The sequence below is a fragment of the Arvicanthis niloticus genome, chromosome 1 (genome assembly GCF_011762505.2).
Source record: "Arvicanthis niloticus isolate mArvNil1 chromosome 1, mArvNil1.pat.X, whole genome shotgun sequence".
NCBI classification, from domain to species: domain Eukaryota; kingdom Metazoa; phylum Chordata; class Mammalia; order Rodentia; family Muridae; genus Arvicanthis; species Arvicanthis niloticus.
The window spans coordinates 59,366,324-59,385,550 of record NC_047658.1 but is presented as its reverse complement, the minus strand read 5'-3'; the positions used below and the strand labels follow the sequence as shown (position 1 = coordinate 59,385,550).

Here is a 19,227-nt window from a genome sequence, read left to right as displayed (position 1 = left end):
GGACGTGTCCAAGTGTTTCCAGTCCAAGTTAGGCTCTGAGGAATCTGACTTGATCAGTGGATTAACCCTGTGATGGACTCATAATATGAAGGCATTGTTAGGAGCTGAGGAAAGCAGGAGGCTACTTGGAGGCATTAGGCCACTAAGGAGCCTGAACTTCCAGCTATATTGTGTCTTGCCCTCTTCCAGGATGCACCTCCTTCCTCCCTGCTTCCTGTCTGTTGTGAGGTAAGAACCTCTGCTGGCACACGCCCCTTCCACCATGATGCTCTGCCAAGAATGTGGAGACAAGACTGTGAAACTGTGAGCCTAAAGAAACCATTCTTTCTATAGTTGCTCATACCAGGCATTCTGTCCCAGAGAAGATAAAAATTATGAGTACACATTAAAAAAAATAGGATCCAATAACATTCCATATCTGGTTAACAAAATTCTATACAAAAAAAAAAAAAACAAACAAATACTTTTAAAACATGATGGGGATTTTATTGTGAATTTTAGTTCTATATGTAAGCAAATGTTGTTAGCTTGGAATGGAAGGAAAGTAAAATATTGATTTTTTTTGATATTGTTGTTCCCTCCTGCTCCTCCTCCCTTAACTGCATGACCTTCCTTGTGATTGGGTGTATGGCCTGAGAGAGAAAGAGAGGCAGGAAAGGACAGGGGGAATGGAGACCTCAGAGGCAGCCTTCATTGAGCAGCTTGTTTAATTGGGAGGAACACAGGCTATTTAAACTTTTGAGGGTGGGTATGGGCAATGGGGTAACTGTACATCATTGGTCCCAGCCAGGGTGTGTGTATGGGGTGCTTTGTTTGCATAAGAAGGAGCTCCAGGTTTTGATGGACATGACCTTATAAGGGGAAAAAAAAGTTTAAGCTGTAACCTGGCCACTGGACTATGTGACCTTTAGTGAGGCAAAGGTGTGGGCACAGGTCTATTGCACTGGGATATGCAGGCCCAGGGCACGTAGGGAGGAGTCCTACTCCTGATGGCCTCAGGATGTGATTTCCAGGGTTTGGACATGCCTTGACTGCACGCTTGCTTCAGTCCTGTTTCACATGGCTCTACAGCACCCCCAGTCCCATAAAGTATTATGTTTAAAAGTTAGAAAAGTGACACAGTAGTTCATAAAGTGAAAGGTGAGATGCTCTCACATCCCTTTGTATCCTCATGTATACCACGTTCAATGACTATGCAAACATGCCTGTAACTATATACATAAAGTACTCCTTCATCAGTGAGTGCTATGGAACAACTTATGATCTTATTCTTTTGATACAATATAATGATTATCATTCAATATTTGTGTAGCCACGTTTTTCTTTTTGATTTCTTCATTCTTTAATGTAAATTACATCATAATTTTTACATGTCTACTGAGGATGAACATGTGCATTTCTGCTACTTTTTTGTTTTATAATAAGGCCTGGATTTTTTTTGTTAATATATCTATAGAATAGTGGTCTAGATTAGAATTGTTGGGCTAAAAGACCCATGGATTTAAAATGTCAATAGATCTGCCAAAATAACATAAAGGGATTTCTAGTTTACAGCCAGAGGAGAAGTAAATGCAATTTATGAGAATTAGATGTTATTAATTACTTGAATTCCTGCAGAGTAAGGGAAGAAATCTTCAGAAAATAGACACTGAATTTTATTGAGAAGTAATTGCTTAAAGAGACAGAAAACATGCAATAGCTTGCGTGCAAATGGCAGCTGACTATCTTCTACATCACGCAATCTAGTTTTCTTAGAAGAGATGCCCTCTCCACCACAGCACCAACCCCAAGAGATTTAGTGAACAAAGAAATGTTCAGCTGTTCATTTTGTTCTTCTTCTGTTAAAAACAGGCCAGGAAATAAATTCTTGTATATAGTCTTACCTTTTACAAGCTAACACAAACGAGGAGCACCCTGACTGTTGCTTGATTCTGGCCACAATGGAGTGCTGATTTGTACCAAGAAATAAGAGAAGTGAAGATGAATTTAAAGTAGATCCTGCCTTGGATGAGCTTATGATCATAGAAAGGCCGATTAAAAAATCTAAAGTTATTTGGAACTGATCAACTTGTATTAATTATAGTGAACTGCACACATTCATTTTTAAAGAACAGTCACATTACTCAAATGGATGAAAAATAGTCGAAAAAGATTATTATGTAGCTATGATGCAGATGTCTTGATTGCTTGTTGTCGCTGTTTACAGCAGATGTAATCATCATAGGCTTACAAGTCTCATTTCATCTTCTGGTGATGCAGAAAGGCGACACACAAAGCAGTTCCTAGTCTACTTTAAAGTTAGGGTGGGGACAAATGACTAGAGCCTTCAAATGGAATGTAAGCAGAAATATCATTAAACCAATTCAAGACATAGATCATAAAAAACAGAACAAGGGACATCTTCCACCAAAGTTACACATGTAGCTATTGCCATGAACCTGCAACTTCATTGCTTGGTATATGTGGTCTTGGGTTCTATCAGCACAACATAAACTACATATGGTGGTGTATGCCTATAATCCCAGCACCAGGGAGACTGAGGCAGGAGGGTCAGAAGTGTAAGGTCATTCTGAGTTACTCTGAGAGTTCGAGGGCACCCTGTGCTGCGTGAGACTATGTTAAAAACAAACAAAAACAAACAAAGAGAATTCACTGCTGATTTATTAATAAGATCTGTTATTGATACATACATTAAAAATTTACACAGCAATAAGAATGAATGAACTGTGGCAACACATAGTAATAGTAATTTTTGAGTGAAGGGAGCCAGGCACATAAAATTTCAATATTTCCTTCTACTAATACAAAATTTTAGGAAGAAGCAAGCAAAGAATTTAGAATAGCAGGTTTTTTTGTAGGCATATTTATTGAAAAGGGACACATGAGAACTTTTTCTGTGGTTGAAAATATTCTCTTTTATTAATCTACCTCGAGTTGAGGAATGAAAGAAAAAGTAAAGACTTGCCAGGCTTTACTCTAAAGTTTTATATATTTTACTATATATGATAACTGAAAATTATGCATACACACATCATATGAGTAAAAAGAAAGTAAGAAAGAAGGAAAGAAAAGAAGAAGGAAAGAAATAAGGGAAGAAGGAAAGAAACAAAATAAAAAGGAAAGAGAAGAAATTATAACGCAACCCAATTAACACTGAAGCAATCCTTGCTTATTTTAAGCCATGAGCCTTAGGATGCATGTGTTATCTCAGCACAGCCTACACTGGGCATTTTTTAAAATCTTACATGTCTTTTGCTTATTTATTATGTTTTCCCATTTTACGTGTAATGGTGTGTGTGTGTGTGTGTGTGTGTGTGTGTGTGTATTTTGTGCTTTATCTTTGCTTGTTTATTTTGTCTGTTTGTCTGTTTGATTTATTTTTAAAATTTACCTTTTTGTTTCCAAAGAGAAAAAGGGAAAGAAAACATGGAGTTGGGTCGGGGGTGGGCAGCGGGGAAGATCTTGGAGGACATGAAGGAGGGGAAACCATGTTCAGAATATGCTGTATGAAAAATTATTTTCAATAAAAAGAAAATAAAGTACTGAGGATCACCATATGATGGTTTCTTATTCATATTTAACATTTTACTTCAAATAATCAAAGAAGGAAGGCTTGTGTATAATGCACTTTTTTGTTTTTTTTTTGTTTTTTTTGTACTTACAACTGTTTTTTTTTTTTTTTTTTAAACATTTTTCTTGTAGACCTTCAGGCTTTCAGGGATCGATTCTTGATGTTAGCAAGATAGGCTTGGGTTGTAATTCCTGTTATTGCTAGGACAAGCTTATGCTGTGTGTTTCTTATCTGCCTCCCTTCTGAGCTGGAGAGTTTATAAACACAGTGATTATTTTGTTCCCATTTTTTGTCATCTATATTGGGCATGTTAAGTGGGGAATGGGGGGACAAGTTGAACAGCAAATCTTCAGGGAGACCTTGAACTTTGAACAGGATATGCTACAACTGGGAACTTTCAGTTGTCTCTCTTGGGAAGTACCTTCATCTGTGGGAAGAATGATGTGTCCAGATGTTTGAGTAGCCAGAGGGGACTATGGCTGATGCTAATAGTTTCTCTGGTATCTATTCTGCCATTTTGTGCAGTGAAACAACCATCAGCCTTTAGCTGCCATTTTCCCAAGCCGAAATCATGCTACACAAATTTGTAACATGTAGCTGACAGATTTGCACAGGCTTACCTAAAAGTTCCTTTCTCGTTTCCTTTTTGAAAAACTAAGGTCTTTTGATATAATCCTAGGCTGATCTTAAATTCATTGTGTAGCTCAAGCTGGCCTTGAACTCCAGACCTTCTGCCTAGCCTCCCAAGTGCTAGGGTTACAGATGTGTGCTTCCAGGCACAGTCTGAGAAGTTTCCTTCCCTCCCCTTTCTCTGGCCCTTTTGGCTAGTGTTAGTGAAGTGGTCATTTTATAATCAGCACAGCAATCAAAGGTGATAGCTAGCAGGGTATAAAACATATACAAAGTATATGGTCGGGCATCTTTCAGATAGTTCACACCTGTCTTATCTGTTTGTTTCCTAACTTCTAGAACACTAGTTTCCTGACAGCCGAAACACACCTTTTTCACTTCTGTTTGTCCAGGTCTTCAAACAGGGCCTGGAAAATCGTATTAGTTTAGTAAATATTGTAGAAGGAACGGGATAAATACGAGAAATTGATCTAAAAGTAAAGCATTTCTGTTTTAAGGCAGGTTATTATACATAAAGGCTATATGGCAGGTGGCTTGTCATGGCAATCAATCTTAGGTCAAGCTCTCTAGCCAGGCAGTTCTATTGCTTCACAGCTGCCTCTGCTTTGTGTGTTGACTGGGTGATGAGCACTTGTCTAGGACTCTGTTGATAGGACTCCTCAGCCATTAGGGGTTGGCCAGGTCTCTTTACTGTCTCTTTCCACATGACATGCATTTAAACACATCTAAATTAGTATTTTCAAGGCTTCACAGGCACAATAGAGCTTAGGAGGTTGAGCAAGTAGCAAGAATGTTGAAGGTTCTGTTGCAACCGCAGGTAGTCTTAGGTGAATCCATGGGAGAACTGGCACAACAGTGGAGCAAGCGCCTCCATCTCCTACCAAAGACATAGAATCCTTTTGTTCCACTACCCTCTGCTCTTTTGGCCTGGCTTTGACAGGATGAAGGCTGAGCTATAGAGCTCGACCCAGGCGGTATCCAACATCGAGATACCGGTTGTGCTTCCTTGAGTCGCGCTCGCACTCAGAGGGTGAAGGTGCTCACTTCCTTTGCCCGTCCGGGGTCCGCCCACCCGCGGGAGCGCGCATGCGCCTCCCCTGCCCGCCTCTGTCGTGCGCGCCCCGCCCCCTCGCTCTGCCATACGCGGACCGGCCAACATCCGAGGACTCCGGCCTTGAGTAACCCGCTCCCGTGACCTTTTCGCACCCCGCACACCGAGGCCCGCGCGGCGCCTGTCCCGCCGTTGCGTGTCTGCCGCCCCCGCCGAGCCCCGCGTTCCCCTGACCACGCGCAGCTGCCACCGCCGCTCGTCATGGCGGCCCTCAGCAAGTCCATCCCTCATAACTGCTACGAGATCGGCCACACTTGGCACCCCTCCTGCCGGGTCTCCTTCCTGCAGATCACTTGGGGCGCTCTGGAGGAGTCCCTCAGGATCTACGCACCCCTGTACCTGGTGAGCAGGGCTGCCGTGGATGCAGGGCCTCCCGGGGTGTATTGCTCCTAGGTCAGCTTTAGGGGTGGTGAGAGGCCTGGGGGGGAGTCCTAGGCGGAAGGAGGGGGAGGGGACCTCGAGGGCGAACTGTCACTGGACGCCTGTTGCTAGGATGAGGATGTGCTCCGGACTTGTAGGGTCCAGTGCCTTACACTTGGTTGAGAACCTGGATCCGGGAACTCTGTGATGGAGAGGTGTTGGAGCTTTGTGTTTAGTCAGTGCATGCCCACAGTCTCTCCTCAGCCCCCTTTACCACCCTCTGGCCCCGTTCTCATATGGAAAAGGGTATGCTGCATCCCAAGCCCGCTTAGTCACAGATTTTGTCCTTGTTTGAGATGACAGAGATGTCACTTGACGGTTTGTTCTTTTGAAAGTTCCCAGAGTAGACTCCTGGTTTGAGATTTTGTGCAGTGATTTCACAGTCATTGAGGATGTTTCTGTGGCATGTTGCTGAGGTCATTTTCTTATACAGGTTTACACGTAGGGAAGCTTATCTAGAAACCTACCTGTAACATTGCGAACTGATAAAGATATTTTCTCCTAAAGAGTGCCCCTGTTTTCTTCAATAACCGCATCCTGGCATTAAAGATGGGTTATTTGGCTACTGAAGTTCATTGTCATTTTCTTATCTGTTGAAGTATGTATGCTAAGAAGGTAGACAACATATTTTGTATGTTTCCTTAAAGTTCATTCACTATTCAGTGGATGGCTCATTCTTATTTCTCATTGAAGTAGTAATTTGGACCGATGACATCTTTGGCTGTGTGGTTATGTTTGTAACTTAATGGGGAAGTCTAATTAGTAATTATAGACAGAACACAGGAAAAGACAGTGACTCCTCAGAAGTTGCAGAAGCCAAGTTCCCTCTTCATGATGTACACTGGTGCTTCCCCATTTTAATGTATTTTGAGGAAACCCCAGGGATCATGTTAGAATGGGGTTTCTGATTCAGTACGTCTTGGTGGGGGCTAGAGTGCATTTCTGATAAACTCTAAAGTAGTGTGGATACTGGGGAATAGCAGCTTTATTAGTAAGGACCTATAGTATAGGCCAATATAGATTCTTATCTGTATCTATATACACACATTCCCTAAAGACTGTTGTTACTGACTTTTCTATATGAATGTTGGCCAGCCTTTGTTTCATATTTATTACTATGTTATTATTATTTTGGTGTTGCTGGGATTCTAACCTGTTGTCTTGTACTTTCCAGACAAGAGTCCTTCTGTTGAACTCTGCCCCAGATTTCTGTAAACACTTATAAATACATTGGACTCTTGAACAGCTGTGCAAGAGACTCTTCCTAGGCTGGGGGACTTAGCTTAGTGGTAGAATCTTTGCCTACCGTGTGCAAGCTCCTGTGTTCTGACTCCTTGCCTACTTCTTCCACCTCCCAATCCTGACAAAACAAAGTAAAGCAAAACTAATCCAGGCAATTTGTGTCAAAACTGCTCTTAACCTAAAGGATTAGGAACTAGTTGCAGTGTTTATATTACGTAATTTCTCCTGAGATCTACAGCATCATTCATTCACTCGACACATATTTGTGGAATGCCTGGTATTATATCTACAGCATAGACAACTTATTGATTCTATTCTGTGTTTGGGGAATTTAAGGAAGCAACTGGAACAGGGGTTCTCCTACTCTAACAAGATAGGACTGGTGGGGATCAAGAAAGGACTTGTTCTACTATTACATTTTCAACTAGATTAAATACTTCCTGAGGACAAATTTCCTATTTTATGTTGCTGCTTATCAGTGTCTGTGAAATGAAATTAGTGAGAACTGACTTGTATTTTATTTTAAGTGAAGTAGAGATTAGAAAATTTTAGCCCATTTCAGGTACTAAGGCTAAGCAGTGGAATTTGACTTTGGCCTTGGTGTGTGTGTGTGTGAATGAGGTAAGATAATAATTCACTGGTAATCTCCCAGTCCTGGGATTGCAAATATGCACCATCACGCATGGCTTATACAGTTCTCTTATCAACCTGAGAGGCTTATGCATATAAGATAGGCAGTCTACCAACTGAGCTATATCCCTAGCTCATAATATGTCTTGAGCGTGTACTCCAGTGGCACTTAGGAGTAAAGTTTACTGCCAGCTAGAGTTAGTGGGATTTCATTTTGATGTTGGAAATAAGATTGGGCATTAATTCATGGTGTAGATTATGGAGTGTGTATCAATAGAGGGGATGATAGTGTGACCTGAGGGAGAAATCCAAGAGTTTTGTAAAACAAAGAGCCTGTGCGTTATAAATCAAAAGGTTTGGATGTAGCTGGGAACTATAATTCCTATTGAACATTCTGTGTTTGCTTCTTCTCACATTTATCCTCTAGAGCTGGGACTCTATCTGGAGATTCTCCTCACTGGATGCATAAGAAAACAGAGAATTAGAGAAATGAATCTTGCTTCCAAAGATTTTAGGGTAGTTAGAAAAAAAAGGATAGAATTATGGAGGTTACAGGAACACATGCTGCGAAAGGATGAGGAATCGGGCATCACTGAGCAGTTGGAGTTGGAAGAACAGTTAGGAGGTGATGTAGTTGCTTCATTCACCTCATGGTTGAGTTAGAACTCACGTGGAATCCCACCTGTGCGTCACTAGCAGTGTTAGCAAAGGAAAAAAAAAATCTCTGTTTCTATCTTGCTAGAAGATAATTTCCCATGTGTTAGTGCTGCTGTTTGGACTTAGAGTGGGTGGGATGGCAGTGTGTAGGAATAGCAGCTGACATAGTAAGCCCTAATGTGGTGGCTTTGCTATTGAAATATGACCTTATGCTATATCTCCTGCTAGGGCAGGCTGCTTCTATTAAGAACTAGTACTATTGAGAAGTTCTGAATTAGTTCAGGTATGAATGGATAGACTTCAGAGTAGTACAGAAGAAGGGCGGTGTTTGGCATATTTGCCAGAGAAAATGAAAGGGCAGTTTTAGAGGCATTCTTCTCACTGGAAGAATAAACAGGATAGGAGGATGGAGGATGTGGGGACAGCATGGGGATCTGCTGATGTCTATAGGAATATAAACCATTCGGAAACTGTTGTCTTCAGTGATAGAAGTGGAGATATGAAGGGCTGGTGGCTTGCCTGAAAGACTTGATAAGGAGTGTATTCTGGAACCTGTAAGATGGGCCTTACATTCTTTCTCTCTCATCTGAAATATGAGCTAGTCTAATGGGGTCTGTGCTTTGCTCACAGGGCTCTCTTGTTCTCTGTATTTCTCTTCATACTTCTTTTCATCTTAGAATTGACCTTTCCCTTAAAACAGTTTTGAAATGTAGACACCTCATTTTTTTATTCTGATAGAGTTTATAATTCAAGTATAAAAGGAATATAAAATGCCAATTATGATTCAGTGATTAATACAGTCCACTGCTTGATAAAGAGAATATGTTTCAGAAAGTTATAGCAAATCAATTCATACAGTTCTAATTACACAAAATTGTCCCCCCCCCACCCCGCCCCAATGAGAACTTGATCATGTTAAATCCTTTCACTTGGCAATCTTGAAGTCATTTAAACTTCTAGCATTACCCACAAGTCCCCCAGAATGGCTGTTAATAAGAACTATTATTCCCTATGTAAATATATTGGCATGGATGATTTTATCTTAGGAAGTATGAGTCCCTAAAGAGAGACCAAACTGAAAAGATGAGGTTCAGCATAGCTGTAAGTGAAACATGGTCTGTATCTATCTGTATGGATAACTTCAAATATATGCACTTAGTCTAAGTGATAATGACTCCTTAATTTTTTTCCTTTCACCAAATCAAGCATGCATTTTATTGAAACAACTTGCCTCCAGAGAACTGTATTTTATTGTTTTTATTCTTCTTTAAATTTATTTTTACTCTTTTTTTCTTCTTTGTCAACATTCACAGAAAAGGGTTGAGTTTCTAGTGAATTAGTGAATTAGGAGTAGGGTTATGTTGCTGCAAATGCTGGTTACTTGATTTTCTCATTTTCTATTTGTAACCATGAGAAGAGTATATTTTTGTATATACATGTTAAGTTCTTTTGATCAATGGCATAGTTTAACTTTGCAATTTCTTTGTTCAGTTTTAGCTATAATAATATATCTAGAGAAGAATGGGTTACTCAAGTTGATTAGTACTCTTGTATCAGGACTCACTTGACCTTGGGGACCTTTAATAATGGTGATGATAATTTTTATTATTTTATTTATTATTATTTATTCATTAATATTTATTACTATTATTATAATAAAAATGGGCACCCCAGCACCCAACATTTAATACATATGTCTTTACAATTTTATGTCTTGATGAGTTGTTTACTTTATCAATATGTAGTGGCCTTTGTCTCTTCTGAGGCTTGAAGACTAGTTTATCCTGTGTCAGAATAGCTACACCAGCTTGCTTTTGGTTTCCATTCTCGTCACAGATTGATTCATATCTTGACCCTCAGACAATGGGTTTCCAAGTGGGGAATGGTTTTCAGAGACAACAGATTACCTGACATTATATAGTTTTAAACCCTGCTAACTGGTCTATATCTCTTTATTGGGGAGTTGAAGAAATTTATATTTATAGTTATTATTGAAAGAGTTTTACTGACCCATATACTTTGGTTGTTTGCATTTATGATTGGTTGAATGATTTCTTTGTTTCTGTCTCATGCTGGTATTGTGGGTTTGCTGTTTTATAGTATAAGATGTGTGTGTGTGTGTGTGTGTGTGTGTGTATACACACACACATCTCCATCCATTCTTCTCTGGATTTATTATTGAAGCTAGAAATGGAGCAAAGAAGTTGCAAAGTTAAACTATACCATTGATAAAAAGAACTTAGACTATGTCTACAGAAATGTAGTCTTCTCTGCAGCCCACATAATAGTGAATTCCTTCCTGCTTTCATGAAATTTATCTCCATTTCCTTGTTAATTTAAAATAGTAGCTTTGTTGGTGGTTATTTACTTTAAGGGCTTGAAATGTATTGATCCATCCTTTCCTTGTTTCTAGGGTTGCTAATGGGGGATTTGATGTTATTCTGATTAACATGCATTAGTGGGTGAGCTGGTGTTCTTCCCTGACAGCTCTAATTGTGTTTCTTTGTGCTTTTGCCATATGTTTATAATATATTGTGGAGGGGTTCTTCTCTTGTCGTGTGCATTTAGGGTCTGGTTGTGTTTTGTTATGTATTGTTTCCTTAGATTTGGGAATGCCCTGTGGTACATTCTATACATTCTGTATGCTGTTAGCTTAGTCTCTTCCCTTTTTGGACTTTGAGGTTTGGTGTGTTAATTTTATCTCAGAGTTCTTGTTCACTGTGGTCATTGTTGCTATAGGTGCTTTGTTGAGTTTACTGGTGATGCTACCCATTGTTTTAATGATACATTGAAATTTTCATTCCTCCAATTTATATATCCTTTAAAAATGTCAATTTCCAGTTCTATTTTGCTGCCTTTTCTCCCATATTGCTTATTTTCCCCAACCACTTTTCTGACTTTCTCTTCTCTGTCAATTACTTTCCTTTCTAGGTGCTCAATCAATTTTGTCATTCTTTGGCCTTGTTTTCTCTTTGAGGTTACTTTATATTTTTACTGGCAAACATTGGAGAACTTCATCTGGCCTTTTACTTTCTTCAGTATCTTTGAATAAAGCAGTTGAGAAATTGTGACCTTGAGCCGGAATACTGATATCTCTGTTCTCAGGCTTGTTCTCTTGCGTTATTTGTGGTTTTGTTTGTTTAGGCATCTCTTCCTGTTTCATTTGGGGATCTTCTTAATGGACATAATACTCCCGTGGGCTCAATCCCCAGTGCTACCGAGAGGGGAGAAGACAAGCTTTTGTAGTACCAGTAACACCAAAATTGTACAAGATATAAAAATATACTCAGAATCAATTAGAGCCCACTAGCATATATATATCACCAATTATCATAAAAAGAAAATGGTGGGCTTTGCCGTTAAAAAGTATTTGGGGGTAAATGTGGAAGTAGTAAGTGGATCAGGTAAATTCAGGGAAGGGGGGAATGAAGGGAATCAAGATTTAGTGAGCAAGAAGAGAAGAAAATTGTGAAGAAAAGAACAAGAGATTAGGAAAAAAAAGTACACATGGAACCAAGAAAAGATGGCATGTATATTGGAGAGCGCTCCGTCTACTACGTCTGTCGTCATGGTTGAGGACTGCTGAGTGTAGTAAGGGGCAGGGTTGTGTCAGATGAACTTGTAAGGTTGTAACTATTAATAAGACTTATGTTGGCGTGAGCCTGTTTGGAGATGTGTGTGTGATAGCTACTGATGATACTCTTCCTTTTATCTCTCAGGGTCTTCTGCTGGCCAGACTCAACTTTGCAGTCTGTGGGCTGAACAGGTTCTTCCAGCCTGCTGAGACTTCAGTTGTAACCTAGCATGGCCAGTATTCTAGGTGGGATTATTCTGAATTGTGTAGGGTATCAGAAAAGCAACCATCACATCAAAATCTATACAGGCAGGTGTCTACACACCTTCAAAACTCGATATGCATCTGTCACTCTGCTGGACCTTTAGATTGCTCCAGTTCCACAGCAGTTAGTCTGAATCAGAGGTTGACAGGTTACCAGACCTCAGGTTCTGAGCTCTCAGATTCTAGAGTAACTCTCAGCTGAGGAAATTTGCTTCAGGTTCTAAATATGAGGTTGATTTCCCCTAAGTGGTACATTCAACTACGTAGGTCAGTCCTGCAGATGGCTTGTCAGCATCTGGACTTGTTCTCTGTACCTGTCTCCTCAGGCAGTGTCTCATCCTAGAGCAGTGATTCTCATCCTGTGGGTCATGACCCCTTGGGAGGGGATCACATATCAGATATCCTGCATATTAGATATTTGCATTATGATTCATAAAAGTAGCAAAATTACAGTTATAAAATAGCAATGAAATAATTTTATGGAGTATTTGCAGCATTAGGAACTGTATTAAAGTGTCGTAGAATTTGAAAGCTTGAGAACCACTGCCTTAGGTTAAATTCAGGATCCCAGATTTGGGATAGGTTCCTGTTCTCAGGCCCCATGGTAACTCAGCTTTTTTTTCCTTGTCTATTAATTTGTTTATTTATTCACTTTACAGCCTGATCCCAGCTTCCCTCCTTCCTTTCCTCCCAGTCACATCCTTAAACTCTATCCCCCTACTTTTTCTCCACTTTTCCTCAGAGAAGGGGAGACCCCCCTATGGGTATGCACCCACCCATGTACATCAAGTCACAGCAGGACTAAGGACATCCTCCTCTCCCTCTGAAGCCATACAGGGCAGCCCGGTTATGGGAAAGGGACCCAAAAGCAGGGTACAGAGTCAGAGACAGCTCCCACTCCTATTATTAGGGAACCCACATGAAGAACAAGCTGCTAAAAATGTGGGGGAGGAGATGGCTAAGTCCAGCCCATGCATGCTCTTTGGTTGGTGGTTCAGTTTCTGTGAGCCCCCATGGGCCTAGGTTAATTTTCTCTGTTGGTCTTCTTGAGGTGTCCTTGACCCCTCCAGTTTCCTCATTTCTTACCTCCACTCTTCCATAAGAGTCCCCAGCTCTGCCTAATGTTTGGCTATGGGTTTCTGCATATGTTTTCATCTGCTGCTGCATGAAGCCTCTCAGAGAACAGTTATGCTAGGTTCCTGTCTGTAAGCATAACAGTATTATTAATAGTGTCAGGAGTTGTCTTTCACACATGGGATGCGTCTCAAGTTGAGTCAGTCATTGGTTGGCCATTCCCTCAATCTCTGCTCCATCTTTATTCCTGCATTTCTTGTAGGTTTTGTGGGTGGTTTGATGTCTCCTCCCTCCACTAGAAGTCCTGTTTGGCTACAGGAGGTGGCCTCTTCAGGTTCTATATCCACCCTGCTGCTACTAGGAGTCACAGTTATATTGTCATCCCCAAAGACTCCTAGGAATCTCCTCCAGTCCTAGAGCTGCCTCCCTTACCAATTTCTGTTGCCTTTCCCAGCCCTTCCCCTTCCCCACACTTGATCTTCACCCCTTTCCTCTCTCCACCCCATCTCATCCAGTTCCCTCCTTCCATCTACTTCAGATGTCTACTTTATTTCCCCTTTATTTCCCCTTCTTGAATCTCTAAGTGAGATTCAAGTATCCTTCCTTGGGCCCTCCTTGCTAGCTGTTTTGGATTTATGGATTGTAGTATGGTTATCCTGTACTTTATTGCTAATATCCACTTAAGAGAGTACATACCATGCGTGTCTTTCTGGGTATGGGCTACCATACTCAGGATGATATTTTCTTGTTCCATCCATTTGCCTGCAAACTTCATGATGTCCTTTTTTTTCTTTTTTCTTTTTTTTTTTTTTAAATAGATGAGTAATATTCCATTGTGTAAATGTACCACATTTTTTAAATCCATTTTTCTGTTGAGGGATATCTAGATTGTTCCCATTTGCTGGCTGTTATGTATAACACTGTTATGAACATAGTGGTATGGTGGAGCATCTTTTGGGTATATGCCCAGGAGTGGTATAGCTGGGTGTTGAGGTAGAACTATTCCCAATTTTCTGAGAAACTCCCAGATAGATTGTCAAAGTGATTATACAAGTTTGCATTCTTACCAGCATGTGCTGTCACTTGAGTTATTCTGATTGGTATGAGATGGTTTTGATTTGCATTTTTCTGATAACTAAGGATGTTGAACATTTCTTTAAATGCTTCTTGGCCATTGGAGATTCCTCTGCTGAGAATTCTCTGTTTAGCTCTGTACCTCTGTTTTTAATTGGGTTAGTTGATTTGTTGGTGTTTAATTTCTTGAGTTCTTTATATATTTTGGATAGTAGCCCTCTGTCCAATGTAGGATTGATGAAGATCTCTTCCCCTTTCCTATTAGGCTGCCTTTTGTCCTATTGATGGTGTTCCTTTGCCTTGCAGAAGCTTTTCAGTTTCGTGAGATTCTATTTATTGTCAGTCTAGTGCTTGGCTACTGGTGTTCTGTTCAGGAAGTTGTTTCCTATACCAGTGTGTTCAAGGCTATTCCCTACTTTCTTTTCTACTACACTTAGTATATCTGGTTTTCTGTTGAGATCTTTGATCCACATGGACTTGAGTTTTGTGCAGGGTGATAAATATGGATCTATTTACATTCTTCTACATGTAGACATCCTGTTAGACTAGCACCATTTGTTGAAGATGCTTTCCTTTTTTCCATTGTATGGTTTTGGCTTCTTTGTCAAAAATCAAGTGTCTGTAAGTGTGTGGATTTATTTATGGATCTTCAATTCAATTCTGTTGATCAGTCTGTCTGTTTTTTTTGCCAATACCATGTTTTTTGTTTTGTGGGCTGGATCATACAGCTCTTTTCACTGGGGCTGCTTGCCTTCCTTTTAGACCTGGGAACCTCATGGCTGGAGCTCTATTTAAGTGGCTTCTTTTCAGTCCTCGCACCTTTCTTTTTCTCCATCCTCATTCATTGTGGTGATTTCTGAACCTCCTTTCCTTTTTTAGAACAGAGTCTGGTTTTTTTTCCCCCTCTTTTTCTTACCCTGATGCTTTTCCTTCACTAGGTCACACTGATGTAGCTTCCATTACCGGTCTTACCCAGTGTCTTACACTATTCTTTATAATAGGAATCTTTGTAGTTTTACAATTTGTGAAAAGATTGATGCTCACTAAAGTTTACTTTTGATGTTTAATATTTCTGTGTATTCTGTAATTTAGGCTAACAACATATATTGGAATAGACTTTTAGAAATTATATTTTAGGGCTAGAGGGAATGGCTCAGCAGATAAGAACACTTAAAGCTCTTGCAGAGGACTCAAGCTCAGATTCCAGCACCTACATCTGGCGGCTCACAACCATTTGTGTTTTTAAAAACAAAATTTTATTTTGTACTTTGGATGTTAGCTATTACTTCACATATAAAATAAATGGTGTTCCTCCCTGCCTGCGTCCACCAGAGTCCATTATAAAATGTAAGCCCTAGACAAAAATTAAGGACAGCATAGCTAGCACCATGCCATGCTGGTGTGGCGCATAGCACCCATGCTGGTGTGGTGGTATTTTAAAATGCATGCTTGCATGCTGGGAGTATGAATTCTGTGGTGGTCAATACTTAGGAGCGTTCCCTAAGAAGGAAAAGTTGTTCATTAACCTTTAAAAATGATCCTTTCCTAAGCAGGTTCTTTGAGGACTGCCTGACCAGTGTGCTAGATAGCCCCTTTGTTGAGTCAAAGTACATACATTCTTTGCATTTTGGGGAAGGAATAATGTGTTTTTGTTCTCTTTTAGATGTATAAGTCTCTCTTCAGAATATGAAATGCTTGTTCAGTATTTACTTGAACTGTCCTATCTAACTGGTTTGTGATTAAAATCTCATAAGCCTGTCTACTCAGGTCATTATCTTTAGGCCTTTAGTAAATATTTAACCAAGAATTGGGATTCCTAGGGATAAAAAACAATTTATTAAGCATCCAGTTACTTTGTAAAAGGTTGGAAAACCACTAGCTATGAAATCGGCTCAGTGATATGGATGGAGGTTTTAAAGCCAGAGGTTTAGTGTAGTTTCTAAAGAGAAATAAGACCAGTGTTGGTGTGACTGTTTGGTATTAGGCTTTCCCCCCACCTCCCGTTTGAGACAGGGGCTTCCTATGTAACCCTGGCTGACTTCCAACTCTCTGTGTAATTCACACTGGATTTGAACCCACACAAATCCATATGTTTGTTTGTATCTGGTATTAAAAGTGTATGTTTTATCACAATTTTTTATAATAGGCTCTTTAAAAAATTAAAAACAAAACTAGTTAAAAATCCTTGAAAGACATTAAATAATGCAAACCACTAAAAACTATCTGTCCTGATGATCTGACCCTGGGTGAACGGCTTATTTTGTCTCTTGCTCTTCATTAAGTCATTGATGCCTTTTCTTGCCTTGTTAATATTCATTTTGGAAATGGAGCAATGTCTTTGATGTTTTTTCTTTTAAATAATGAATGTATTTATTAATGTTCCAGTTTGAGTCCCTTGACCTTGTTTTTCTGTGTGACTTCTTGGTATTCTTTTTTCTGATCCATTGAGTGCAAAGTACGACTGCCAACAGATCATTCTAGTTGATTGTTGAGAGCCTGCTATTGCAAAAAACACTTTCTCAATCCAGCCTTCCCCTTATCAGCTACAGGGTGGAGGTGTCTCCAGGTTTACTCTCAGCTGTTCCATAGGTCAGAGATGAAATCAACATGTATTGGAAACATGTAAAAGGAGCTTAGAAGGCCTTTATATCCTGAATATTTTCTATGCTAACATTATTTTTGTGTGGTCACTAGGAAATTTTCTTCAAGTAAGTAAGAATGGTCTACTTGGAAAAATTTATATTCTACAGAAATAATATATTTTGAAAATAAAAGTAGATTTTGGTAGAGGGACCCCCCTGGTTACCAGTTCAGGGAGCTAAGTTCATACTGAAAATCCACAGTGACTTTGTGCTCAGCATGCTGGTTTATACCCAGCATTCCTGTTGGGATCATTATGGTGCAGATTGGAATAACCTGACCTTTTCTTTTCTTTTCAAACCTGACCTCAGAAACACTTGTGCACAGGAGACCGTGAGTTAATTGGAATAGTGTAGATTGCTTCATGTGTCCATGCCCTATTTGCAGCCTGGGGAGCAGAGTGTAACTCTCTGCCCAGTCTTCACTTCCTTTCACCTTGCCTCTCCCTGCCATTTTATTTGTAAAACAGTGTCTATAGTAATCCTGTAATCAGGGATATAGGATTGGAGGGATTGGGGATTATAGGTAAAGGGGGATGCTACCAAACACGACTTGACAAAGTTGTTTCACCTGGAGGAAGTGCTGTTAGGCGACGTGCAGAGTGTTGCTCGGTTTTTAACGTGTTCTAGTTTGCAGGGCTAAGAACCTTTTCCCAGGGAAAAGACCTTGTGATATGACTGAATCAGTGAATACATGTGGGGTTTCATGTTTAACCACAGGAACTCAAGCACAAAGAAATGGAAAAAAATAAGAAATCGTTATTTTTAGGGTTTGTTGGACAATTTCCTATGGCTAATACTCTGGATAAAAATTTGATATTCTTTCTTTCTTTCAAATTTGATCTTTTTACATTTGAAGGCAAACAGTAAGAAAAGTTACCTTAGACCATATAAATACTGTAGTTAAAGGTTTTGAGAGCTGGAAGCCTCCTTCTCAGGTCCACATTTTAAAATGTAGTAGACATTTTTAGTTATAAATGCTAGTAAAACCATTTTGAATAACTTCTGCTTCTTTACACTCTCTAAAAGGTAAGTGAAGTCATTTGTGTGTGTGTGTGTGTGTTGTGTATGGTGTGTGTTCTGTATATGTGTGGTGTGTGTGTGTGCATGTACATGTACATATGTGTGTTCTTGTGTGAGAATACAGGTGCTTGCTTTTTACAAGGCACATGAAGGTCAGAGGATAACCTTGGGCTTCAGTCCTTGCCTTCTATGGTTTGAGACATGTTAGTGTTGTTCACTGCATAGACCATGTTAACTGTCGTTGAGCTTTTGAGCCACCTCTCTCTACCTCCCATCTTGCCATAGGAGTGCTGGGATGACAGACATTCACTACTGCATCCAGTTTTACGTGGGTTGTAGGCATTCAGTGTCACATGGGTTGTAGACATCCAGTCTCAGATCATCCCTCCTGTGTGATAAGCATTTTACCCTCAGAGTCATAATCCAGGCTCGAGAGTATCTTTTAACACTTTATTTTTCTGGGCTTTTGTTCTGTTTGTTTACAGTCAGTTGTGATTAATTTTCAAGGTTAGTTGTGTGTGTGTGTGTGTTTTCCTGGTTTGGGTAACTATTTTGCTATTTTATTAAAAAAAAGAGTTAAAGATACTGTATGTGTATCAGTTACTGAGGACTGCTGATTAGACTCCAAGCAAACATCTGCCTGTCTCCCTACGTCCTGTCCATCTGTTTATTTAGTGTACTCCAATTGAACTCAGGGCCTCAGGTATGCAAGGCAAGCACTCTACTATTGAGCTCCATTGCCATGCCAACAAACTGTGAAGTGGTTGGTACTTTTTAGTCAGGACATAACTGTGAGTGTCTGTGATTTCTTATGTTCCACTTGCCTGTCCTGGGTGTGAACTCTTGGTTTGCTTGCATCTGCTTTGACGGTTCAGTGCATTAATTCACATTGTCAGTATCATTATTCTTGCTGGATGAACAGGAATGATCAAGCCACCTTCTGTTTCTCATCTGCATTAAGATGGTTATTGAGAAGAGCGTTATTAGAATACTATTAGAAGGATATAATAGTATGTCAGTCTGAAGTTCTGGATAAAGTTGCAGTCCTTCACGGCATGGTGCCCAGTAAAAGCTAAATCGACACTCCTGTGTTTTCAAGGTTGTGCTCTGGTGCCAGGAGCATTATCTACTCAGTTTATGAGAGTAATGGGGCCGGGCTTGCCCAGAATCTTAGTCCTGAACATATTTTTGTTTCAATACTGTATCTTAAGCACATTCCCAGGCCATCGTTTCCCTTATCTCCTATTTAAAATTGGAAGTAGAGGAGAGAGAAAATGTTAGAGGTGAGCAGTGTGAGGCTTACTGGTCACCATTACAG

General features: G+C 40.0%; 1 protein-coding gene across 2 annotated transcripts in view; it reads left to right on the top strand.

Annotated features, from left to right (window-relative positions):
• Positions 1-5,337: 5,337 nt before the first annotated feature.
• The window catches only part of Tmem135 (transmembrane protein 135), a 180,781-nt gene continuing 166,891 nt past the window's right edge, over positions 5,338-19,227 (top strand). Inside the window, exon 1 of one of the 2 annotated variants that reach the window (XM_034516600.2) lies at positions 5,338-5,654. In XM_034516600.2, coding sequence (XP_034372491.1) covers positions 5,514-5,654 — 141 coding nt within the window. In that variant the 5' untranslated portion in view covers positions 5,338-5,513. The remainder of the gene's footprint in view (positions 5,655-19,227) is intronic. The other variant, XM_076937588.1, reaches the window with a different exon arrangement.